General features: G+C 36.4%; 1 protein-coding gene across 3 annotated transcripts in view; it reads right to left on the bottom strand.

Annotated features, from left to right (window-relative positions):
• ctrip (E3 ubiquitin-protein ligase ctrip) overlaps window positions 1–27,970 on the bottom strand; it is an 894,611-nt gene that overhangs the window by 521,327 nt on the left and 345,314 nt on the right. For all 3 annotated transcript variants that reach the window (XM_090377644.1, XM_090377653.1, XM_090377662.1), the window contains 2 exons: window positions 12,286–12,570; window positions 5,322–5,433 (listed from right to left, as the gene is read on the bottom strand). In XM_090377644.1, coding sequence (XP_090233770.1) covers window positions 5,322–5,433; window positions 12,286–12,570 — 397 coding nt within the window. The remainder of the gene's footprint in view (window positions 1–5,321; window positions 5,434–12,285; window positions 12,571–27,970) is intronic.

Genomic DNA, 27,970 nt, shown 5'->3' with positions numbered 1-27,970 from the left:
GAACCCAACACCGAACCCTGTGGGACTCCACTAATAACATTAGTCCATGAAGAGCAGCACCCATTGATTACCACCCTCTTTCTTCTCCCACTTAACCATCCTTTTATCCATTGTAGCAACTTACCCTTAATACCATTTTGCTCCAATTTGTACAATAGTCTTCCAATTTGTACAATAGTCTTCCACAGTCTTCCAACAATGTCAAAAGCTTTCCTGAAATCCAAATATATGATATCAAAATTATTTTTTGCATCCAGTTCCTTTGTAACCACATCATAATATCCTATCAAATTTGGCAGACAAGACTTTCCCTTAACAAACCCATGCTGTGTCTGAATTAGTGCTGCAGTCTTGTCTAGATGATCCTGCAATGCATCTTTAACCAGTGACTCCATTATTTTACCTGGAACAGAAATTAAACTAACTGGTCTGTAATTACTCGTGTCACCCTTCGATCCCCCTTTGTGAATTGGGGATACATTTGCACTTCTCCAGTCCGTGGGAACCTCCCCTGAGTCCAAGGATGCTCTCATAATTATAGCTAAGGGTTTGCTTAGTTGCTTTTCCGTCTCCTTTAATATAACTGGATAGATCCCATCCACCCCAGGTGCTTTTCTTATGTTTAACTTCAACAATTTCTCCTCCACTTTGCTCTCAGTTATTACAAAATCATTATGTATCCTGCTACAATTTGATAACCTTCTGCCATTTTCAAACCTTAATAATTTCTCATGTGTGAATGTAGATGCAAAATACTCATTCATTTTGTTTGCTATATGAGCAGGATCATCAACAGTCGAACCATCGATATCAAGTGGACCAATCAGATTCATCTCCTTCCTTTTAGAGTTTATACAAGTAAAGAAATCCTTGCTGTTTTTCTTAGCATCTTTTGCCAAGGATTTCTCGTAATCTGCTTTCGCCTACCTAACCTCTTTTGTGACCCGATTACAGACTATCTTATATCGGCCATAGGCTTCTGAGTGGCTTGATAATTTATATGCATCCCATGTATTTTTCTTTTCTGTTACGAGTCTCATTAGTTCATTAGATAACCATTTAGGCCTAAACCTTGAACAATATTTCTTAATAGGTATGAAACTTTTTGTAGTTTCCACGATTAATTCCTTGAATGCTTCCCACTCAGAATTTACTGTTGGTAACATCGTCAGTTGATCCCACTGTACAGAATTTAAAAACTGTCAGAGACCACTGTATCCCATGCATTTTTCTTCTCTGCCACATGTCTCATTAGTTCATATGACATCCATTTACGCCTAAACCTAAACATTTCATAAACTTCTGGCATCTACTTCCCTAAAGAATTCTTCGTGTGTGAATGTAGATACAAAATACTCATTCAGATTTTCGGAAACGTGAGCATGATCATCAACAGTCAAACCATAGATATCAAGTGGACCCCTTCCTTCTAGTTTACATAAGTAAACTCTTTGCATTTTTCCTTTGAAAAATGCAAAGATTACAGACTAGCTTATATCCACAACAGGCTTCTGCGTCGCCTGATAATTTATATGCATCCTAGGAATTTTTCTTCTCTGCCACGAGCCTTTTTAGTTCATCTTATATCCATTTAAGACTAAATCTTGAATAGTATTTCTTAGTTGGTATGAAAAGCCTAGTAGCTGCTGAGATTAATTCCTTGAATACTTCCCATTTAGAATTTGCTCTTGACGACAACATCAGTTGGTCTCACTGTATAGAATTTAAATACTGTTTAAGAACACTGTAATCACCTTTATTAAATCAAAAACCCTTCCCTTTACTCCTGATGGTATGGTATTTATATCTTTAAGTAAATCTCACATCAATACACTGTGATCACTGCCACCAAGTGGTTCCTTTATCTGCAGATTCTTAATACATGAATAATCGTTGCTGATAATCAGATCAGAGTATTATGCTTTCTGGTTGCCTCTTGTACATGCTGCAGAAAACAATCACCCAATAAAACCACAAAAGTCTTGCTAGTGTGCGAGTGGCCAACTCACAAGTTTCAGTAAATATCTCGAAAATTAAAATCTCCGATTATAAGACATTCTGATTTACTTGTCCACTATATATTTCTCTTTACAGTTGTTCATTGTACTCAGTCATTAGACCTATAACACTCATCTACTCTCATTTTTGCTTTCCCAGTGCTTATGTCACACTAAACTGATGCACAGTCCACCCATGTCAACTGGTTACACTGTTTTAGGTGGTTTTTTTTTTTTAACTAACGGCATAACCCCTCCTACCTTCCTATCCTTTCTGTATAAATTTTACTTCCCAAATTCCAATTCTGCATTCCTTATATCTGTGTGACACATTTCCGATATCTCCAGGGCCAAATTGATTGACACAGCTCTCGTATACTCTCTCCTTTCAGTACACATTTTACTCCCCAAGTCCAAATCTGCATTCCTTATATTTGTGTGACACCATGTCTCAGATATCCCAACAATATCCGCCTTTGCAGTCTTGACCAGTTCTTCAAATTCATCAAATTTATTTACTACACTCCTAGCATTGGTGTACATGCAAGTATACATGCACCTGTTCTTACTCTCAGTTACCTTAACACAGCCCACATATTTACTTGTTCCACGATGATCCCCAGCAACTTGCTTTCCAGGCTGCTGCTCATTCCAATAGAAGCAGTGCAAGAATCGTTTTCACCTCTGCCTGCAGTTACTGTTGATCGATTATTCTGTGAATGTCCTCCTAAGTTAGTTTTCTGACCCAGCTAACACTGCCTCAATAGCAACAGCAAATATTCTTGCACCCTTTCTATTTAAGTGTATTCTATTCCTGTAGAAGCAGTCTGTCCTGTTAACAAGCATATACCACATGAGAAAAATTCTATCCCGTGAGCCTTGCACAATCTGTCCAGAGCCAAATTGATTGACAAGGCTCTCATCACATACTCCCTCCTGTCGTTTCTGAGCAGAATTGCAGATACTTTCAAATTTAAACCTAGCTCATGACGTTTTTCAACATTGACCTGCATTCGTTACGTAAGCCTGCAGATCTCCTACTCTTAATGTCATTAGTACCGATGTGTACAAAATGTCATCTTTTGTGTCCTTAAAAAATGATATCTACTCTACAACGTCATCAACTTTTGCCTCTAGCAGACATATCCTGATCACATTCTCCCTATCATCTTTGCACAATATATTTCCTGTTTCCCCCTGACAACTGAGTCACCAAGATAAGCTCCTGTGGGACCGACACATTCTGCCTTGAAGATTGCCATTGTATTGCCTGATGCACATGAGTGAGCTATGGTGTTGAGTTGGGTAGCTGAGAGCTTCATGGGGTCCCCAATTTTAATTCCCTCAATGGCGTCTACCCTACTCTTCAAACTCTCATTGCTGCCCATTAGAAAGCTGAGTTGGCACCTAATTTCTTCCCACTCTCTGCATCTAGCACACACAGACATCCTCCTTGGCTAGATCATGTCCTGTTCCAGAAAGTCTGCAAACATTTCACAAGCTGCACATTTTTTTTTAGACTGTGACGTTTGAGAATTGCCCCCTTCACTTCTTCCCAAGTCAGAGCACTACTGCTACGCAACAATCATGTTAAATTAGTTATGTTCTTAGCTAAACACAAAAAGGATACTGTAGTTTTGCATAAGTATTAGGCTGTACCATTATGCTTGAAAGGTATAATTTAATTATAATATATAAGAAAATTATCCTACTAATTCCAATCTATATGTGATTTGAACTTTAGAGCTACATATTTACCACAATTAAAAAATTAATAATTCCCCTACCACTCACTCTACAATACTATAACAATGGCAGCAAATTTTGAGTGATACAAAGGTTCTATGTACATTAAGTAGTAACCTACAAAATCTCTAGTTAAATTGAAAATAAATCAAGGAGCCTGAGTTAATGACAGTAGTTGGGGTATTCTACTCAATGCTGAATTTCAATTGCCACTCCCCACTTCAACTAACTAATTTTTCCAGATGTATTCTACACAAGGAAAAATTAGTTAGATTAAATGAGAAACGGCAATTGAAATTTAACATTGACAAGGGTAGCAGTAATCCCAGATTAACATACCAACTGTGTATGGTACCACAATATAGGTAATGGGGGCAGAGAAGACCTGGGAGTAATCAAACAGCCAAATTCTCTGACAGTGCAGACAGGCTGCTAGGATAGCTCACAGGGTTTTGTCAATGACATACAGGAATTTTGCAATTAGGGATAAGGAGGTAATTATTCTGCTATTTAAGGCAATGATAAGGCCACATTTTGAGTAATGTACACAGGTTTAAACTTCAACTCTGCATATTGCAGTCTAGAAACCAGGCAGTGAGTTTGAGGACATCTAACCAAGGTTTTTAAGTCTCTGAATGGACTGAGTAAGCTAAATGTTGATGTTACCTTTTCTCTAGCATATTTAACACATATCAGGGACCCAAATTTAAACTGAGAAAGGATGGTCACAGGATAGAGGTGCAAAAATTTGCTTTTTGCACATCCATCTTGGGTAGTTGATTGTTGGAAAACTTATCTGCCATTGAAGAAGCAAGTAATTTGAATAAACTAAAAGAAGAATTAGAGCAACAAAATATCTGATATTAGATTTTTTATTCTCAAATTCCAATATTAGAATTTAAAAAATAAAGTTTTTCCCCAGGTGATGTAAAACTATAGGTAAATAAACAAGCTGTGTAAGGTAATTAGTAATCACAAAAGCCTTGGTATCTCAACCAGCTGGGAGCTTGTAACTAGAAAAATGAAGCTAAGTGGAGATGTGAATATTAAATTCACCAAAGAAAATCATCTCACTGTTAGGAAATGTTAGTGAAACAAAATGTTTCACTTTGATTCATCAAAAACAAAAAGTTTCTATAATTATATCTGCTTTTCAAATTATTATTATTATTTTATTTTTTTTTAAATTTCATTATTTTATTTTATTATTTTATTTTTTTTTTTTTCAAATTATGAAACTTTCAGGGTTATAAATGGATGTACATTCAAATTACGGAGAAGAGATACAGACTGCCTTGCATAAAGTTTGTTTTAATCAGCAAGTTGTAAAACAATGGATTTAGTTACCATGATAACTGAGGCTGGCAAATTTAAAAACACTTTATATTATAATTATGGCTTTCTTATTTTATTTTGCTACTGTTGCAAAAGCCAACGGATTCTTTGCAACACACAATAAATACTAAACTCACCACTACACTAGAAGAACAAAGTCCTTCCATTCCACATTCATTTTCTATATATGAAAGAGTAACATATCACTGAAATTTAGGGAGACAAAATCTTAAAGCAACTTACTTTCTTTCAAAAGAAGAACAGCTAATTCAGGACAAGTAGCACAAGTAAGGGCCAGCATTCGTATAACAGTCACAAAGGTTCCTGAGCTGATTAATGGTGGGGTAACAACTAACTGAAATGCAAATTGCAAGATATAACCATTACATTTAAGTGCTTACTAAAAAATGAATAGTAAATGCTTAGAAAATGGTACTCACCTTGTATAAATCTGCAATAAATTTTTTTGGTAGATGGTGGTTAAATTTAGGTTGGAAGAAGCATTAAAAAGAACTAAGGCGGGGAATGGGATGAAAATACTACCACTTCAACAGTTTCAAGACAAGTCAATCCTGCACAGAGTTAACAACCCATGCTCAAACCTACAACCACACTCCCCTTGTTAACTCTGCCATCACTATTATTAAACTTAGATCGAGCTACAGAATTCTTCAATATGAAGCCCTCACCATCGAATGGTACCGACACCATTCCGATCTCAACATTATTAACGCTAAACTTCCCTTCAACCTTTCACCGGCTTGGAACCTCTTGCGGCTAAAGTTCCCACGTGTCAAAAAGAGCATCATGGGAGTTTAGATAAACTTTAAATACAACATGCGCTCACTTCTCTTCCATTTGCCAACTGATGATGGTTTACTCGCGAAAGTCCCTCGTAACGACTATTGGCACCACCGGTCTTCTCTCTTTTTTTCATTTACGTCTTTTAATCTCTTTATGACAACCAAGGATTGGAGATCTGCATTTCTACTTCCTTGCGCTCATTTTAAAATCTGTTTAAAATATTTTCACCCCATTCCCCACCTTAATTCTTTTTAATGCTTCTTCCAACCTAAATTTAACCACCATCTACCAAAAAAATTATTGCAGATTTATACAAGGTGAGTACTGTTTTCTGAGCATTTGCTATTCATTTTTTACTCAGATTTATCACAGTATTATAAGGTTACTATAATTTCACTATTTAAGTGCTTAATATTCTTTTAATTTAACTAAATAACAAAATTTTTTTTTCACACAAAGAATGTTTTCTCTTGGATTGACAAATTTAGATTACACAATTTTTTATATCTATACATATTTACTACAAACTGTTTAGGTTTTAGCAGATGATTTCTTGTATTCATCCATCTTTTATGATTTCTGGCAAATTTACTTTTGCTCCAGAATAAAGTAATATATATACTCATTTTAATGAAATAAGCACATATGCTATATACGACATGTGCACATATGCTGTCCACATCATAAAATTTTATGATGTGGACTTAAATCTGTCATTAAATGGTTCTAGGTATGCTTGTATTCCATGCACAGACATCACGCTCAGCATATAGGGTGCTTTGTTTTTTGTATCAGACAACAGTTGTTTCTTAAGAATGATTAATTTCTATAATTACATCTGCCTTTTAAATTATTTTTCAGCTACCATGTAAGTTGATTTCTTTTCTATGAGTATTGATGTTACTTAAAATATAGCGGGTATCAGACAGCCACAAGGAAAAGTTATGTTACAACCATTCATCTAATAAATCCACAAAAGTCTTGCTAGTGTGCAAGTGACCAAACCACAACTTCCAGTCAACAACTGGAAAGCTAAAATCCCTCATTATAAGACATTTTGATTTACTGGCCCACTCAATTTGTTTGTTGTATTCATCAGAGTCATTAGTCCTATAACACACTCCTACTCTCATTTTTGCTTTCCCAGTGCTTAGGTCACACAAACTGACTCAACATTGCACTGGTCAACCATGTCGACTGGATGCACTGCCTTAGATTCAACATGCTTCTTAACTAAGAGCATACACACTCCAACCCTCCTTTCCTGCATCTTTCCTGTATACATTGTACTCCCCATATTCAAATTCAGTATCACTTCTGTCAGTGACACCATGTCTCTGCTATCCCTACAATGTACGCATTTGATGACTTAAGTATTTAAAAATTAAGTTTACTTACAATGCTCCTGGCATTAGTGTACATGCAAGTATACATGCACATGTTCTTACTCTTAGTTACATGTTCTTACTGAGATTCCGGGATCCTGGTCATTTTTCTCCAGTATTCAAATTCCGGTGTTGATACAAACATACCTACCGGTTTTTCGGTAATAATTTAAAAAATAATTATCATGATTTATTCACATAAAGGTTATAGAATCGACAACAATAAATCATTAATACTGCTGAATTTGCAAATGAGGGATTATTATACATAGTACAAATGCAACGGAAACCTAAAAACATCATGAAACTGTAAGACAAAATTTACAAATATATTTCTCTTGGAAGTATTATGTGTGTGTGTGTGGAAGTAAAGCACTTAAAAAAAAATAACGAAAACATCATTACGGAAATATTTCCATTAGTGGCAATAGGCCTGGTAGTGCAATTAAGGAATATAGTGAACAATGGTATGGCAAGTGCGGAAGGGCTAAAATTAAAAGCTTCTGAACAATAGTTTAATCCCTCTATTACACCGCTACTTGAGGATGCGACAAGGTACATTTTGGGAAAGGGTGTCGGTATGGAGCAGTTCAAAGGTATTGTGAATGGGTGATTTTGAGGTAAAAGATTAAAGCGGTTCGTTGTATGGGAAAAATATTCTGTTTTACCCACCAAAGGAAGAAGAGTGAGTTTAAAGAATAACACCGCGATTCGGTAAGGTTTAAATTACTTTTTTATATGCAAGCTTAAGTTCAAATCCCTCTGGGGTTTGCACATAAGCTTGCATATAAAAAAAAAGTAGTACAGAGGGGCGATTGTAACATGCAACCAATTATATAAATAAATAAATAAATTAGAAGGAAATAAGTAAGGTGCTTGCACTGAAAGAGGGGGTTTGTGGTTGTTGTTGAGAGGGGTTGCAGACTTCCAGTGGTAGTTCTGGGTTCAGTTCGGATCCTGTTCTGGGAGTGTCCAGCTGTATAGTGAAGGGTTCCACCGGGCATGTTCCTGTGCTAGAAGTTAATCCAGAAGTTGAATAACAAGCCAGTCAGATAGTGCCCTGGCTTCTACTACTACTGTGGTAATTTTTAATTTTCTTCAGTATTAACAGAGAACTGTTCTCGAAATCCCAAAATAAGACAGTACTGGAAGAGGTATACAGCAGAGATGCAGTGTTCAACTGTGAGTGAAGTGAGAGAGAGAGAGAGAGAGAGAGAGAGAGAGAGAGAGAGAGAGAGAGAGAGAGAGAGAGAGAGAGAGAGAGAGAGAGAGAGAGAGTCCCAAGGAATCCCACCGTGAAAGAGAAGGTAAATCTCCTGAACTGTGTTGTTTTGGAAACGATACTTAGATAAAGTGGGAGATTATTTTAGAGTAAGGTTGAAGTTGAAGAAACATGAGAAATAAGGAAATGTTTAGCATTGAGTTTGTTTATTGGTTGAAGTTGTAAAGAAAATTGATATTGTTAAATTAAGAGAGATAACATGGAATTGTCACAGCATTAAGTTAGCGACTTATAGATTGCTGTTGTGAAGAGAATTGATATTGGTGATTAAGAGAAATATGAGAAAGTGATTAAGATAAGATTGAATTAGTTTAGTGTTTGAAGATGTAGAGAGTTGAGATTATTAATTGAGAGAAATTTTATGGAAATGATAGATGTATTAACAGATTAAATGAGAAAAATAAATAGATTAAATGTAAATGAACACCGGTTATGTATTGTAAGTAGATTTGTATGATAACTGATTTTTGTTTTTTTTATATTTTTGTGTCATTGCTCTTGAGAAACTGACAAACAGCTCACATATAATATATATATAATATATATACTCGTGTGTGTCGGGGGGGGGGGGATATCCCTCAGCTCCTGGAAATTCTCATTTTTTAACACAGTCAAGTAGTTGGGGACTCAGTGCTTGAGGGGAGCTGCTGTACGAAAATCATAACAATGGCCACTGACGGCAATAAGGTACAGGGAAATAAAAATTAATAAATAATCTCCCCCCCCCCAACAACTTTGATTTGGTTTCCTCACCAAGCTTAACTGTCAGTCCCTTTCTTTCGTTAATACGGATATAGTGCCATAAAAAGTCAAAAAGGAAATATTTTTTATTTTTAATAAAAAGGAAATAAGATTTTTTTGAAGATGAGGGAATAAGGGGGAGAGAGTTAAACTGCAACTCGTCTACGACTATCTCAGTACAAGGCGCCTCCGTAGCCATGAGCAGCAGTGCGTAGCACACGCTTCTTGATTAGACCAGGATTCAAGCCCATGACCACTAAATACGGAGGATGCGGAAAGGTCAGTGAATGACCACCACACATCCTGGAGCAATATGACCTTAGTTGCTAATGCTCCTTAAAAAAAAAAAAAAAAAAAACTCAGTACAAAGCACCAACCAACACAGAATATCTGAAAGGAAGTTTTCTGCCGCTAATTAAATATGTACCAAAAGTAGATCCAGTTTAAACAATAACACTATTGAGTTTCTTAAGAGGTCACTTTATTCAGAGAGGTAGTGCCAGAGGCTTATTTTTTTGTTTTTAGAATAACTGTATGCGTAATAATTTTTGTTATAATAATAAAGGTTTGATTTAAAACATGAATTCAAATAATTACTTGTTTTTTCCTTACTTTATTGCACCTAATTATCGTCAAAATTTATTGCAAAAAATGTTTTTTTTGAAATAATGGTATCCTGGTTTCATAAATTAAAAATACCGAAATACTGGTATTAAAATTTTGACCGGTATTGTAAGCCCTAGTTCTTACTCTTGCGTTCCAAAGTGCTGCATTTAGCAGCAGAAGCAGTGCAAGTATCAAAAATACAACAGGAGTATCTTTCTTCTTCATTTTTGATAAGATCTTACAAATTTTTGTTCTGTTTCATATCACATATCTTCCAACTTTTTGCTTTTCAAAAACAAGAAGTCTGGTAAATGTAAGCACAAGGAAAGTACCAGATATGGGGGTTGTTGTTTGTTTGTTATTTAGATTTTAGGAGCATTAGCAACTAAGGCCATATTGCTCCAGGGATATGTGGTGGTCATTCCCTGACCTTTTCTGCACCCTCCGTATATGGTGGGCACAGCAGCAGTGCAAAGCGTGTGCTACACACTGCTGCTCCTGCCCAACTGGCTATGGAGGCACCCACCAGATATGGGGGAGGGGATCTTTTTTGCTAAAAGTAAGAAATTTTTCAGAAAAGATCTGCAATCCAGGCTTTCGAATTTAAATTCAATTTAACTTGAAAATATAAAATATTAAACTAAAATAGAGCATTGTTTGCTTACAAGTATGCTTCTTCAAACATTAGCCTATCACATCTTATCATATTAGGTTATAAATATACTGTTTAGCAACTTTATCCTCTTCAAAAATGTTGGGTCAAATATTTTTGTAACAAAGGCCCCACTAATCACAAATGGCTATTAGGAGCATTTCCAAAGCTTCACCAGAAAAAAAAAATAATAATATCTTAACTAAGTCTGTTTTTCTAACAAGGCTTAACATTCTCTCACACAATTTTGCTATTGCTAAAATGCCAAGCATTACTTAGGATAAGTTATTATATTTCAAGCTTCATTGTAGACTTGTCAGTTGCCCAACCAAGGATCACTATATACATCAATTTTTTTTTCTTTCATAACAGCATTTGGTTTAGATTCTCACACTGAAATTGCAAGAACTGATAATTCAAAACACCCACTGCTTCATCTTGTATACCCAGAAGTACTAGTAATTTGTAAACAAAAAATTTCAAATTTTTTGTGAATTTTTCATCATTGTTATTTTGACATTTAATAATGCCAATGATGAAGAATTTATTTTTCAATAGGAACTTATGCACCACATAGCTATATACATCAATATAGTACTTCCTCATTGAACAATGTAAAAATATTTAAAAACGTTAAAACAAATTTATAGTGTCAGTCTAATGACCTCAGTACATGATGTGCATTTCAATGGATTGAAAAGTTATGCTTGAATTTTCAAACACTGGAATAACATTTAAAAGAAACAAGCAAATTTCTTTATTCAAACTATAATTCAAGCTTTTTTTTTTTTTTCTTTTCTTTTTAATGGTTATATGGATAACCTTCAAAAAAGCTGCATTTTTTTTTTTTTTTTTTTAAATCCAGCATGTGTTGGGAGCAGGATTTGTGAGGTTCTACAGTGTGTGTGTGTGTGTGTGTGTGTGTGTGTGTTAGTAATGGCCATATGGTGTAAGGAAACCTAAGGCTATAAAAAAAGCTGGAATTTACCAGCTTTTTTGAAATATTTGGCTGGTGCAGGGCACGCACACACACACACACACTGGAATGGCAGATTCTACAGTATATACAATGGAATGCCCGTGTTCAATAGTGTGCACGCGTGCGTGCGTGTGTGTGTGTGTGTGTGTGTGTGTGTGTGTGTGCACGCGTGCGTGTTAATAATGGCAATATGGTGTAAGGAAACGTAAGGCTTATGCTGCACCAGCCAAATATTTAAAAAAAGTTGAAATTTTCCAGCTTTTTTGAAATATTTGGCTGGTGCAGCACATGCATGCAGACACAGGTATGGCAGGTTCTACAGCATATATAATGGAATGCGCATGTTCAATAATGTGTGCATGCAAAGGAATGCTCAGTTTCAAAGGTTTTAGTTAAGTTATAATCAATATTTTACAAAATATGGATAAGTGAATAATAATGATGCTGTTCTGTACCTATTAAGATTCGATAATTTTCTAACTATTGCTTGCTTATGAAAGGAAGCTGGCTAATTAAACTGACTGTCATCATATCTAAAAATTATTAACTAAGTGAAGCTTAGTTAATTACTTGTTTCCTTTATTTTAATACCCAAATAACACAATTATAACATCTCATAATGCAAATAATAATTATGAAGAAAAATAATAAAAATAAAAAAAATAATAATAAATAAAAAAGTGTTACTAAATCTGTGACTTTATAGAGCTTATCAAGTATTCAATAAAAATCAAAAAAGGGTTAAAAGATACACTTACTAACTGAAGAATGTTTGTAAGCAATCCATGACTAGCAATTTCCATTAAAATTTTTGAATCATATTGAAAGCAATCTACTAGTCTTGAAAATGCCAAACAAACACTCTCAATTGACTTTTTGTCTTGATGAGTGAGACGACTACTGAGCAGTGGAAGAGATTCTTGCACAAGATGAAATTCATCAGTAGTTAAATTTTGACAACAGTTTGCAGTTATTGCTAGAGCTGCTCGTTGTGCATTAATTGAGAAGAAGTCTATATACATTAAACAAGCTGCAACTCCTCTCTAGAAAGATAGAGAAAAAAGTAACAACAGCATAAATTTGACAGTGAAATTAATTCTATGCATTTTTTTTTAAAAATCATATATATATATATAGGTAACTTAACAGAAAAGAGAAGTAGTGTACATATGAATAATTTAAAGACATTATGAATCAGCAGAAGATAAATGCTGAGATAAATGCAGCAGGATAAGAAATTATCATAGAGCAGGCCTGTCCAAACTCAAAGCTAAAAAATATAAAAATAAAAAAAATAAGTAGGTAATTTAAAATAATTTTCAAAACAACAATTTCATATAACAATTTCAAATAATTTCATATCAAGTGTTAAAAAATGAAATATATGAATTGTTCTATGCTAAAGAGAGTAATTTGTGTAGAACAGGCACACGCATGTACACACGTACACACATTTAATGAGAACAGTTGAAAATAGCACAAATAAATGTATTAGTATTATAATTATAATAACAGAATGATGCAAAGAATAAAAGCTTGCGTAAACATCTGCTATCAAAAAAGGGAATGAAAAAAAAAAAAAAAAAGCTAGTTTTATATTTGATCTACTTATTCTGAATATTTATCTAATCATTCTACATAAATCTGTACAAAACTAGGTGGAAAGCATATTCAAAAGGCTAATTACTTTTTTGATAAAAGGAAAAGTTTCTAACATCTGGCCTACAATTATTTTTCCTTAATTAGAATATACAGTCGATTCCGGTTATTTGGGACACATCGGGACTAGTGCATTTTGGCCCGATTAAGCGGCTGCCCCAATTATCCAAAGTTTCATGTAAGTAGTTAAAAATACAATTTACCCCCCCCCCCCACAATTAGTTCACTGTACAATCAAATCACGTTACGACGAACTCAAAATAGTAAAGTACCGTTCTCTATACGATGTGCAGTAAGCGCCAGTCATTATGATCACGTTTGTGAATTGAATTTTAATTCTATTAAACAGCGATTCTAATTAGCGAAAATAGGAGGAATATTATCCACAGGCTATAAAAGTAAAGATATATTAAGCACAAATTTACCCTTTATTACCTTACCAATTAAAATATTAAATGATACATGAAAATCGGAAGAATATACGTGATGATCGGAATAATTAATACGTACTGTAATATGTACATACTAACTAAACTAGTTGACATTTCTATTCACTGACATTTGTTGGTGGGGGCTGAAATTTAAAACAGTAAAAAGATAAGCAATCAATAACAAAGAACAGGGCACACAAAAATTGCAAGTAACACAACACACGCAAGTGAGAACAGAGTAACAAATTAGGAAGCTTTAAAAATAGGAATGAAGAGAAGATTCTGAAAATAATTTTTTTTTATATGATTGAAGATTCCATGGAAGTGTAAACACATTTTACCATAATAACCCACAGAATTCCAGCTGTCGGTATTACTGCAAATTCAATAAGATCGAGTTTACTGTCCGTTTATTTCACTAACAGAAAAGCTCAATAAACAGGTGACTGCTAATTGTTTTTATTGTTTATCCAGAAATCCAGAAATCTGACCGAACTACGTGGTACAGTCGGAGACAATCGTAGGGTAATCTACAGTGCTGAGGTCTCCTGCCCCGATTAAACAGCATTTTGTCCCAATTAAGCGAAGTAAACCCTGGCTATTTTCTCAATTGGTTTTTGTTTTTAAGATTTGCCCCAAATAAACGGCTGCCCCGATTAACCGGTGGCCCAAATAACCAGAATCCACTGTATATTAATGTTTGTAACACAGAAATAGAAAATATTCCCCATCATTAAGTTTGTTCACCATAAGAGATGATTTCAGTTTGAGCTAACCCTCACAAACCTCAAGGTTTGATAAGAGGCCTAAGACTACTCAAAAATATTTCCAACAGATGTTAAATTAGAGACTGATTTAACAAAGCAACTAGCAGTCTTTACAAAATCTGCCAAATTTCATATCCTAATTCCTGTCTACATTGTAAAGAATGGAAAGTGGTTCTGCTTGTCAGGTTGGCCACATTTTAAATCTTGGGGTTCTCTTGATTTTCGTGGAGAATGTCACAAAAGATAAAAATGTGTGACCAGTGCAGATTTAGTTGAATATGGTGGATGCTGCATCAATTTATACCCACACTGATACATTATGCATGAAACATTAAGACATCATTTGTCAAATTCCTTTTGTTTTACACTTCATAGCATCTTATAATTAATGTAAGAGGTTAGCACAGTATACACATGTAAAATTTTCACATTTATAGAAATACAATCAGTCTAGCATTATCATCTTCAGGAATCCCAAAAGACTGTAACCATCACTTTTTTTACTGGTCACCCAACGAAAACACATTTGCAGTGGCATATGATGCAAAAAAGCAAATAACATTCACCTATTCATTTTCTCCAAACGTTTGTCCAATTCCTCCTTAAATTTATTTAAGCTATCAACTTTCACAATGGTAGATGGAAGTTTGTTCCAGCAATCAACCATTTGCTGGCTAAAGGAAAAATTTCACACATTTATTCTGCAACACTGTCATTCCTCAATTTGAATTTATGCCCCCTCAAGTGCGTAATCTGAGCAAGCAGAAGAATCCCATCAGCATTGGAGCCTACTCAAACAATTCAATACACCTCAATCAGATCACCTTGCAAGTGCCTAGTCTCCGGACACTACAACTTGCAGCACTTAATCCTTTCTTGATAAGAGCACCCTTTGTCCCCCTCACCAATCACATTGCCCGTCTCTGTATTCATTCCAATAGCTCTATATCCTTCCTAAAATTAGGCCTCCATACCTGTATGCAGTACTCAAGGTGTGGCCTGATCATTGCCTTATATAAGGGTATAATCACCTCATTATCCCTGGTAGCAAAGTTCCTGTATACAAGACCCCATGAGCTGCTCTGGCAGCCTGTCTGCACTGCTCTGAAAATTTCATATCTGACAGCACAATTACCCCCAAGTCTTTTTCATTCTTCAGTACCTGGCTGTAGTACCACACAGTTGGTATGTTACTCTCGGGTTACTGCTACCCGTATGCAATACTTTGCATTTGTCAATGTTAAATTTCAGTTGCCACCTCTCAGTCCATCTTCTCAACTTTCCTAGATTTTGTTGCAGCAGTGTACCATTATTACTGTTATTAACAACCCAGCCAACCTTTGTATTATCTACAAACTTGAACATTAAGCTGTTATACCTCCCAACAGCAGTTTCCTGTCAGGTCGGGTGCATGTGGGTAACCCACATGCACCCAACAGCAGTTTCCTGTCAGGCCGGGTGCATGTGGGGTAACCCACATGCACCCGACCTGACAGGAATCTAATCTGCACACCAGAAGATTGAAGATTAGGTCGAGATCCTCTATATGCTATTAGTTTCAGATAAATAGTTTGGTTTTAATTTTTTTTATTAAATTTCAAGATTTGTATTTTAACATTAGTATGTACAGTCAGTCCTCGTATAGCACGATAGTTGGTTCCTAGAAACCCTCGTGCAATGCAAAATCACGCAATATAAACAACAGGCCCTAAGGGAAAAATAGGGTTAGATGCCGGCCACCCAAGATTGAACACACATTTGTAACCAAAACATTACCAAACACAATAAATAATCGTAATAAAATACGTAAGTATTTTATTACGACTATTACATAATAAAATATTGCTAATGTTTTTGCTTCTATTGTAAGCAAACTTGTTTTTTGTTCGATTTTCTATCCAAACAGATGACAGCCGTTCCATCTCTTCCAATCCTTTTTGTCTTAATCTAATGAATTTAAATTACACTTTGAGTTGTTCCTGCTATAAAAGTTGTTTTTATTTTCTCTGCATTCTTTGTAATTCTCGGGGTTGCCTCATTTAGGTCTGTAGCACGTGAAATATCACATGGTCTTTCATTTCACTCAAAGCGTTTCACAATTTCATATTTTTTCTCTATCGACAGAGGCAGACTGGCCATAAGCCTTACCGGGGAAACCCCGGTGGGCTGGAGGCCGGTGTGATTTTGGCCATAAACGCTAGTATGAGGCCAATCCAAAATTTTCCCGGGTAAGAATTTTTGACCCAGTCCGCCTCTGTTTATCGATATTGCTTTTCTTTTTCTCTCTGAATCTGCAGTGTCTTCACCAGGACGCTTCCTTTTCGCACCTTTTAAGTATTTTACTCATTTTTAGGGAATAAAGCATAATTACAAAACGAGGAGGCACGCTTGATACACATAAACAAAGCTGCACACATGTAGCAACTGAATAAACAACACCGTAAAGGCAGAGATACTTGGTTTTTTTTTTTTTTTTTTTTTTAGGAGCATTAGCAACTAAGGCCATATTGCTCCGGGATATGCGGTGGTCATTCCCTGAATGACCTTTCCGCATCCTCCGTATTTGGTGGTGACGGGCTCGAACCCCGGTCTAAACAAGAAGCGTGTGCTACGCACTGCTGCTCCTTCCCACCTGGCTACGGAGGCGCTGGCAGAGATACACTATTACCACTTCAAATTTTACTAAAGTACATTTCTAGGGGTTACTACCATAAAACAATAAAAACAATTTCCAGTTGTGTTTCTGCTAGTGGAATCTGTTATAAACTGGTAGTAAACTCGATGTTTACTACCAATTGCTGGAGAGGCCTTCATCCTGCAGTGGATTGAAAATGGCTGATGATGATGATGACCTTCATCAATATCCTTGATGAATATAGAAAACAATAATGGCCCCAACACTGAACACTGGGGAACTCCACTAATAACATTAGTCAACGACAAGCAGTGCCCATTAATTACCACCCCGTCTTATCCCACTCAACCATCCTTTTATCCAGAGCAGCAACTTTCCCTTAATGCTATACTCCTCCAATTTGTACATCAGCCCTTTACGTGCAACAGTATCAAAAGCTTTCCTGAAATCGAAGCATATGATATCAAAACAATTTGCCTAGTCTCCGGACACTGTTCCTTTTTTGTTCATCCAGTTCCTTTGTGACCACATCATAGTATCCAATCAAATTGGTCAGGCAAAATTTCCTCTGCTGTAACAAACCCATAGTGTCTGAACCATAACTGCAGTTTTGTCTATATGATCCTGAATTGCATCTTTAACCAGTGACTCCATTACTTTCCACAGAACAGAAGTTAAACTAACAGGCCTGTAATTACCTGTGCCACCCTTTGATCCCCCTTTGTGAATTGGGGATACATCTGCACTTCCCCAATCAGTTGGGTCTCCCTGAATCCAAGGAAGCTTCACAGGTCAAACATGTAAAGGTATAAAAACATGGGTTGAAGTTTGAGAAAACTGAATTGTTGAGAAAATTGAATTTAAAACAACTTTCTTCACATGAAATACAAGTGAAGAAAGTTGTTCCAAAGAACACAGATAAAATAAATGAAAAAAAGAAAGGATGACAAAGAAGAAAAGTTAACTGTGAGTAAAGATGCAACTTCAGAAGAATAAGGATCCCTGGAAAATATCTACAGCAGAAACTGAACGTCTCTGTAACAGAGAGTGAAGACAGTTTCTATGAGACACCTCAGTAATTAACCTGACTACCTTCTTTTGGTAGAGTCTAGAAACTTAAGACGGGTTTTTAGGGCACCATCTCAGATGTACGAAGAAAATAATATAAAAGTATATATAACATAAATACAAAGGTAATAGTGCAAACTAAGTATATGCCCCTCATTCCACATACTTGCATGGCTGATAATTATCAAGAAATTAATTTGAAGTCTGACTTCAACATTAGTTTCCTTGACAAGATTTTCTGCATTAAATGTTTGTGTAGAGCTTATAAAAATGAATGGTGACACTGCTTCAAGACAGATTACAGTTTGACATCAGACACCTTTTATCTAAATTGAAACTTTGTAGTAAAATGCTGACACAAATATAGGAATTGTGTCAGTATTAGGAAGGTGAAGGTGTGTGCGTGTCTGGGGTGGGGGGGGAGTCAGAAGTAGACAGTAGCACAAATTTCACATTGTTCTCCTGTGAAGAAACAGCCTAAGAATCAGGAATACTGAAATTATTTCACCTACTTTTAACTGAGATGTTAAAACTTAAGCCCACTACCCAGTGAGTCCCATATTTGCTATGAAATGAACAAGCAAACCATAAAAAAATGTGAGATAGTTACTCGCACAAGACATGGACTCATGACTTTGAACCTGAACCAAAGGTCATATTCAGCTCAGTGGAAGCACCAATCTTCGCCACACCCCTCTATATGTTGCAGGCAACAAAGGTGAAACAAATGGCCATCATGGCCTATGATTATGAGGTTATCTCCACTGAACACATGCCACTTGGAAGATCAGAAATTGAAGACAACTATACAGCATTTCTTCACCAGAAATTTGTCAGAAGCAGCCACAGACATTGGCAGCTAGTATGTTCATACTCTATTAAAAAGCAAGGCCTGTACAGCATGGAAAAGTTACAGAGCAATAAAAAGTACTAAAGTGATCTGTAATGTGCCACAGAAAAGGTAAGGCTGGTAAGAAAAGGTAGGCAGATTATGAGCAATCGCTGGCCAAAGAGTGAAGATAAGGAATTCTTCACATATATAAATGCAAAGAGAAGGTTGTTGTTGTTTTGGTGTTTTTTGGCGCATCGACAACGGAGATCATAGTGCGCCAGTTCATTTGTTATACAATGTTCTCTTTATATAAATCTTGTTCAAATGTACAAGGTTAACTGTTTCTGTGGTATTATACTATAATTTACAGCAGATGGTATATGTTGATTGTTTGTATGAATCTAAAAATATCTGCCACGTGTTCCTTGTCACCTAAAAGATTTTTAAGGGTGATGTTTTGGTTTCCTTTATATAATGATGAAAAAATTCGGTGTCGATCACTTTCATATGTTGGGCATTCTATAAGTATATGTTTAACTGTTTGGATAGTATTGCATACTTGGCATCTTGGGGGTTCTTCTGCACGTAATAGATAACCATTTGTGAGATATGTATGGCCTATCCGCAATCTGGTCAGAACAACTTCTTCTCTCCTTGATTTCCTTATGCTCGTTTTCCAGTGCTCAACTTTTGGTTTTATTTCATATAATTTATTCCATGTTTGTTTTTGCCAGTGTTCTTGCCATTGGATTAGACAGCGAATTTTTAATGATTGGCTTGTAGTCCTTATGTGGAACTGTGAAATATTGTTCTTGAAGGTTAGTGGTTGATTTTGCAATTCTATCCGCTTCTTCATTTCCTTTTATCCCTTTGTGTCCTGGTACCCAGCAGAAAAGTATCTCTTGTTTTTTATTTGTGAAGCCTGTTAGTATCTGTTTAATTTTCCAGAGCACTGGATGGGTTATATCGCTTGTGTTTTGTATGGCTTGGATTACACTTAATGAATCACAGTACATTACGGTTCTCAAGTGGTAGGTGGTTTTGAAACGCTCCAGGGCTATCTGAACTGCTACTAATTCTGCAGTGTAGACACTGCATTCTTTCGGAAGTTGGCGTGACAATGTAACATCTGGGAATACTGCTGCTGCTCCTACATGGTTCTCTGATTTTGATCCGTCTGTATATATTGGTATGTGATTGGGATATTGCATTCTATGTGCTGCATGCAGTTGTTGAAAGTTGCTGTCTGATAAAGTATTTTTATTCCAGTTTGGTGTGAGGAGTTCATAAGCTGTGGTATGGTTTATCCATGGTGGATCTATATGTCCTTCTTGGTTTGCAACGTTATCTATTTTGAGATCATGTGTTATCAGTAGCTCCTGTAGTCTGATGCCTAGGGGCTGGTTTGCTCTTTTGCGGTTCCTATATATGTTTTCCCATTTTGGCGAGAATAAAGTTGTCCAAGTCGGATGGTCTCTTATGGGTCTTATCCTGTAAGCATACAGCAGTGACAACTGCTCTCTCCTCAGGAACAGTGGTGATTCATTAGCCTCTGTATAGAGACTGTATATAGGGGATGTGCGGAAAGCTCCTGTTGCTATTCGTATTGCACTATGGTGAATCGGATCTAACCATTTGAGGGAGCTCTTTCTTGCTGATGCATAAACCGGTGCTCCATAATCTATTTTTGACCTTACTAGTGTTTTATACAAGTTGAGTAGGATATAACGGTCTGCCCCCCAAGATGTTGTTGTTAAGACTTTAAGAATATTAAGTTGTTTCATACATTTTATTCGTAGTTCTTTTATATGTTCTACAGAGGTCAACTTGTTGTCTAGAATAAGTCCAAGAAATTTTACACTTTGTTTAACTGGTATTGTATTTCCTTGCAATATTAGTTCAGGTTCAGGGTGTAAATTTCGTTTTCTACAGAAATGTATGCAGACTGTTTTTTCTTTTGATATTCTAAACCTGTTTTTCTGGGCCCAATGATCGACGTTGTTAATTGCACATTGTAGTTGTCTTTCTATTGTTCCCATGTTCTGTGCTTGATATGAGATACTGAAGTCATCTACATATAGTGCATATGACACTGCGGGTGGTAGTTGTTTTGTGATGCTATTTATTTTTATGGAGAATAGTATGGCACTCAGTACAGACCCTTGGGGAACTCCTTCTTGTTGATATGATTTTGACATGGTGTTTTGTACTCTAACTTGAAATGTTCTATTTTTCATGAAATTTTGAATGAATAGTGGTAAATGTCCTCTGAATCCTGCATCGTGTATATCTTGTAATATACCATGTCTCCATGCTGTGTCATAGGCCTTTTCTATATCAAAAAATACAGTAACCATGTGCTTTGAGGTTAAAAATGCATCTCTTATATCTGCTCGTACAAGGTGATCTAATGTGGATCGATTTTGTCTAAACCCACACTGCATATTGGTGAACCACCACTTAGTTGTCTCAAAAAACCAGACTAATCTTTTGTTGATGATCTTCTCTAGTACTTTGCATAAGCAGCTTGTGAGGGCTATCGGACGATAGTTGTTTGGGTCCTTCTGATCTTTATTGGGTTTTTGGAAAGCTAATACTATTGCGTGATGCCACGCTTCAGGATATTGGTTTTCTAGAAATATGCGGTTGTACAATTGAAGGATGTTTTCTATCTCTTTCTGCTTTAGGTGTTTAAGCATATCATAGTGTATGTTGTCTGGTCCAACTGCACTTGGTTTTGTTTGTGATACTGCTTGACGTAATTCATGTATTGTAATTGGTTGGTTGTAGGGTTCAATCCTTTTAGTATTAAAATTAATTCTGTTTTTTTCCGTTTTCTCCTTATAGGTCAAAAATTCAGTAGTGTAGGATTGTTTTGACGATACTTTAGAAAACGTTTCACCTAATATATTAGCTATCTCTGATGGTTCGGTAATGCTTTGTCCATTCCAATGTAATACTAGGGATGGTTGGTTTTTATACTTCCCATTCATTTTTCCTATTTTATTCCATATTATTTTGTGTTTGTTGTTCTATTTATAGAGGAAGTAAACTGGATCCAGGAAGTTTTTCTGGCTTGTTTCCGTGTATACCTGGCTAGTGCTCGTGCCTGCTTAAATTTTATCAGATTATCCGTTGTATCAGATTATCTCCGGAACTTATTCCAAGCTTTGTTTTGTTGTCTTCTTGTTTTCATGCAATCTTCGTCCCACCAGGATTTTGGGTGCAACGGAAAACGGGTTGAGGTTGTGGGTATTGTTTGTTCGGCTGCTTGTATTAAGGTATCTGTGACGTGCTTCAGAGCGTCATCGACCGATGTTTCTTGGATGATTTGTGGATTAAATATTGCCAGTTCTCTAAATTTTTCCCAGTTACCTTTTTCTATTTTCCAGCGGGGTGGTCGGTTTGGATGGCAAGGAGAGTTTCTGGTCAGTATGGTGATTACTGGGTAGTGGTCACTGCTGTATGGGTTTTCTATTACTTGCCACTTTAATTCTGGTAGAAGGGAAGGCGTGCATATAGTTAGATCAACTGCTGAGGCTGTACGACTAGGAAAGTGAAAATACGTATGTTTGCCATTATTGAGTAGAGAAAGGTTATGATGGTCTATTATTCTTTCTATTATCCGTCCTCGTCTGTTGATATCAGTGTTTCCCCACAGTTGACTATGTCCATTCATGTCTCCCATTATACAGAAAGGTGATGGGAGTTGGGAGATTAGTTGGTCTATTTCCTCAAATGATATATCTGGTCTTGGTGGAAGGTACACTGAACAGATGGTTACCCTAAATTTCAGTGTTATCCTTACCGCTATCGCTTCTATATTGCTGTTTAAAGGTATGTGTTCGGTTGGGATGTGGTTATGGACTAAGATGGCTACTCCTCCATGTGTTGACCTTTCTCTTAATCTGTCTTTCCTATATATTCTATAATTTTTCACTGAAAGGGTGTCTTGTTGTCTAAGGTATGTCTCTTGTAGACAAAAGCATATTGGCGTATGTTGTGTTATTAAATACTGGACGTCGTCGTAATTGGCACGTAGTCCTCTACAGTTCCACTGGATGAACTGATCCATTATTTGGTTTTTCTAGGGCTTCCGGGTTGCTTCCGAAAGGGAGCATTCTTCTGCTTTGTCTTATCTTTTTTAGGATAGTTTGGCCGGTCCATGTCCATATCTTCTTCTGTGAAAATTTCTAATACTGGTTCTTCCGTTGTGTTTATTTTTCCTATTTCCATCTGTTCGGTTTCTTTGGTGTTTATAAGTTTGGGTCGGTTTTCGTTGTGATGCTGATTTGTGGATATCTGTTCTGTGTGAAGAGAAATTGAGGTATTCACTGTTTTCTCTTGTTTCTGTGCCTTCAGTCCAGTAGATGATTCTTTTGGCATCATGGAAATTTCGGTTTGAACTTCTACTGATTTATATTGGATTACTGCTTGTGCATATGTTGGCTTGTTTGTAGGTCGTGGCTGTATTATTCTTCTTGCTTCTTGGTACGTTGTGTTGTGTTCTGTTTTGTATTTCTGAATTAGTTTCTCTTGTTTCCATTTTTCACACGTTTTTGAGTAGGCTGGGTGTTCCCTTTACAGTTTGTACATTTCAAGATGTTGGCAGAGCAAACTGTAGTCTCGTGTTCTTTAGAATCACATTTTGCACAGGTTGCTGAGTTTCTGCATGCCATTTGTGAATGTCCAAATTTCTGACATTTGTAACAACGCAGTGGATTTGGTATATATTGTTGTACTTGGCAGTTCAGATATCCTGCTTTGATTGTTGCTGGAGGTTTTGGAGTATTAAATGTTATGATAAGGGTTCTTGTTGGAATTATATTTCCATCCCTTCGGATATTAATTCTCTTCACTCCTGTAACTCCTTGGCTTCTTAATTCTTCTGTGAGCTCTTCCTCTGACACATTTAAGAGGTCCCACTCTGAGATCACCCCTCTGGAAAAATTCAGTGTGTTGTGTGGTGTTACAACTGGCATTCTTCCAAAAATTGTTGTTGAAAGTAACTTCTGGGAGTGTTTGGGATTTTCTGTTTCCACTAGTATGTCTCCAGATCTCAGCCGTCGAACTGACTTGGGAGATCCCGCTAGACCCTCTAATGTTTTCTGAATAACAAACGGAGACATACGTCCTAATTTCTGATCTCCTGTCGCATGTATGACAATGAATGTTGGTATTTTTGGTGGGTCCATATCTGTCTTCTGTCTCTTTGATTTGGTGTTTTCTGTTTCACTACTTGGTAGGGCTTTCTCTTGAAGCCCTATAGTACTAGTAGTTATTTTACTACTCATGTTTGCTCTTTTGGCCCTGGGAGTGTTACTTTCCTCTCCCAGGTTACCAGCCCCGCCACGTGGAGGCAAGAGCAGTGCCTCTTAGTGACCAAGCGGCTGTGTAAGTTAGGTTAGTAAAGGTGAGTATATGAGAAAAAATAAGAAAGGTGAGTTTCCTTTCTGTGTCTTCACTTACTGATTGTAAGATAAAGAGCTGTTTCACAAAAAATAAAGGGAATTTAACGATGAAAATTAAAGCAACTTGTATATTTTTTTGAACGCTCTATATATCGCTGGGAATCGCTTAGTCACTAATAAATCGCTTGGCGCCTGGGGCCGCAAAGAGAAGGACAAACCAGATCGAACCCTTCTGTAACGAATGTGGGATAGTATTAGATATCCCAGCTGATGTTGCAGATGAACTCAACAATTACTTGGCATCTATATTTACAGAAGAAAAACCCTTTATGTCAATGAAAAATTACGGGAGTGAAGTCGAAAAATATGTAATTAATGATATTGAAATTTCACATGATTATTTAATGAAAAAACTTGAGCCTACAGGTGAGTAAGGCTCCTGGGGCTCCTTAATATATCCTGTAATCTTAAGGGAGATGGCAAGTGAGTGCATCAAACCATTAAGGAAAATTATGAGAGCATCACTGGACCGAGTTGTGATTCCACTGGATTGGAAAAGTGTCAATGTATCTCCAGTACATAAAGGCAGTTCTAAGACTGAAGTAGGAAATTACAGACAAGTCAGTCTTACTTCAGTAGTAGGGAAAATCACAGAGGCAATGATGAAGGGTGGAATTCAGGATCATTCAGATAGAAATGGAATTCTGAAGGGAAATCATGTTTAACTAATCTCGTTGGCTATTTTAACAGGGTCACTCAAGAGCTGGATTTAGGGAATAATTTCAATATTGTTTATTTGGATTTCAGCAAAGCATTTGACTCATCCCACGAGTGGTTACTTTATAAGCTGGAATAGGTTGGAATCGCAGGGAAAATCCTTCGATGGATAACAGGATGGTTTCATGGCAGGAGGCAGGGGTTGTGATAAATGATTATTCCTCAGATTGGGTTGATGTAAGAAGTGGGGTTCCCCAAAGATCAGTATCAGGACGACTGTTGTTTTTGATTTTCATAAATGACATTGATAAAGGGATAGAGATGTCTAAATTTGCAGATGATATAAAGATTGGTAGAGTAGTTAACGATCACCACCAAACAGAGCTTCTTCAGAGTGACCTAGATAGACTTCAGGGATGGTCAGAAAAATGGCAGCCATGCTTTAATCCAGCAAAGTGAAAAGTATTACACGTACAGAACAGTAACCCCAAAATAACTTATATGCTTGACGGAGTTGAACTAAAGCCAGTAGTGGAGGAAAGGGACTTGGGTGTCACAATACGGTCAGACATGAAGTTCTCCCAGGCATTGTAGACACGCTGCAAGGAAGGCCCATGGTGTCCTATCGATGATTTATCGAGTTTGCTAGTAGAAATAAGGACTTTATAATCCCATTATATAAGGCTATTATTAGACCACATGTGGATTACTGTGTTCAAGTATGGAGACCATACGTAAAAAAAGACACTGAGCTTCTAGAAAAGGTCCAAATAGGGGTAAACTGGTGAGATTGGCAAAAGAGCATCAATATGAGGAAAGACTTTGAATATGTGACTGCAGAGCTTGAAAACTAGGCACCTTAGAGGAGACTTGATTGAGGTGTTTAAGGCTCTGAGAAGCATAAGTAAAATGAACGAGGACGAAATTTTCATGGTTATAAATGATTCTAAAACTAGAGCGGCCATAATTTCAAGTTACATGGGGAAGACATTTAGACTGGACTGCAGGGAGTTTTATTTTAGCCAGCGAGTTATAAATTACTGGAATAAGTTACCTACATAGGTGGTAGAGGCTGACAGTTCAGGAAAATTCAAAGGTCAGCTGGATAGTTACCTATAGGAGGAGGGAAACGCACAGGTTGTCTATTTCCTTTTCTTTTATTAATTATTATTATTTTATTTATTTTTTAAATTTTCTTCTTATTATTATTTTCTTTTCTTTTTTGCTGGTGCAGCATAAGCTATAGGCTTCCTTGGCACCATGTGGCCATTGCTAATACTAAAGGTGACCATAATGTCTTTGATAGGTGTAAAATCTATTCGGTGGGATTAACTGATAATGCCACAAAGGAATGAATTCTAAATAAGAAGTTTTCACAGAAGTCATCATAAAAGCTACTAGGCTTTTACTACCAAATAAGAAATACTGTTCAGGTCTAAATGGATGTCAGATGAACTGATATCAGTTCATCTGACTATATATTCATCTGACATATAGTCAGGAATATGACTAGTGGAAGAGGGGAAAAAAATGCATAGGATGCTTATAAATTATCAGAAACTTACAATAAGTATAAAGTAGTCTGCAATCAATTCACAAAGTGGGTTAGGAAAGCTAAAGCAGATTACAAGAAGTATCTGGCAAGGAATGCAAAGAAAAGCAACAGACTTCTTTATTTAAGTAAACACTAGAATGAAAGGGATGAATCACATTGGTCCACTAGATGTGAATGGTATATCAGTTGATAATCCTCCTCAGGGTGCTGACAAACTGAATAGATATTTAGCATCTATATTCACACGTGAAGAATTTTTTTTAGAGATAGGAATACGAGAAATGTATCATAGTACAAGGAGTTAAATGATTTTGTTATAACTGAAAGGAATTAGAAACTGCTGAAACTGGATGTAAAGAGACCTCAGCAGCAAATGAGGTCAGCAAACCTTTAACAATAATTATGAGCGCATTCCTGGATTTAGGAGAGGTCTCTATAGACCGGACATGTGAGAACGTATCCCCACAATTCACAAAGGGGTGGGGGGGGTCAAAAGTGAAAAGAGTAATTACAGACCTGTGAGCTTGACTTCTGTTCCAGAAAAATAATGGAGTCACAAGTTTAAGAAGGAATGCGGGATCATCATTCACAGCATGGATTTGTTAAGGAACAATCTTATCTGACCAATCTGATTGGATACTTGACACAGTAACAAGGGAACTGCATGAAAACAATTCTGACATATTAGATTTCAAAAAAGTTCCAATACTGTTCCACATAAAATACTTTTGTTCAAATTGTAGTGTGGCATTAGGGGGTAAGTTACTGCTTTGGAAAAAAGGAAAGGATATGTAAAGGATTTGCATTTTCTGGATAGAAACAATTTTCCAAGAAGAAGGAAAAAATACCAGTCCAATAAGGGAGTGTTAAAGGGCAACACAAAATAGGAGTAGGCTATCAAGCATCATAGGTTCTGAGACATTAAGGGAATGTATCTGGTATTAATACGTGATTTACCAAAGAAGGCAATGGATGGAATGTATTGGGTACAAAAGGAGGTGATTTACAAGATCGATGCAAGTGTTAGAGGGAAAGAAGCTAATAAATCAACTTTACCTTTATATGAAGGTGCAAGAGAACCACTGAAGTAACAGGAGTGAAAGTGCAGATGGAAGTTTACTTAGATAGACGTATAGTTGGATCAAATGGCATTAGATCTATTTACATATTAAATCTATTTGGACAGGCAACAAGTTTCTTGCCTTTTCATTTCATAAGTTAAAAAATACTGGTTATCCTGGAAAGGCTAAATCTCTCTTTTAATATCCTGGGAAGGATAAACCTTTCCAGGATAACTAGTCCATATGGAATGAAACTAAACCAAATATGTGGAAAGCATTACATTTGTATTTATCATTGTAGGACTTA

This window comes from Mastigoproctus giganteus, chromosome 1 (genome assembly GCF_048544385.1).
Source record: "Mastigoproctus giganteus isolate SK-2022 chromosome 1, ASM4854438v1, whole genome shotgun sequence".
Lineage (NCBI taxonomy): Eukaryota > Metazoa > Arthropoda > Arachnida > Uropygi > Thelyphonidae > Mastigoproctus > Mastigoproctus giganteus.
Note: the sequence above shows the minus strand (reverse complement) of the source record. Positions and strands in the feature narration are given on the sequence as shown.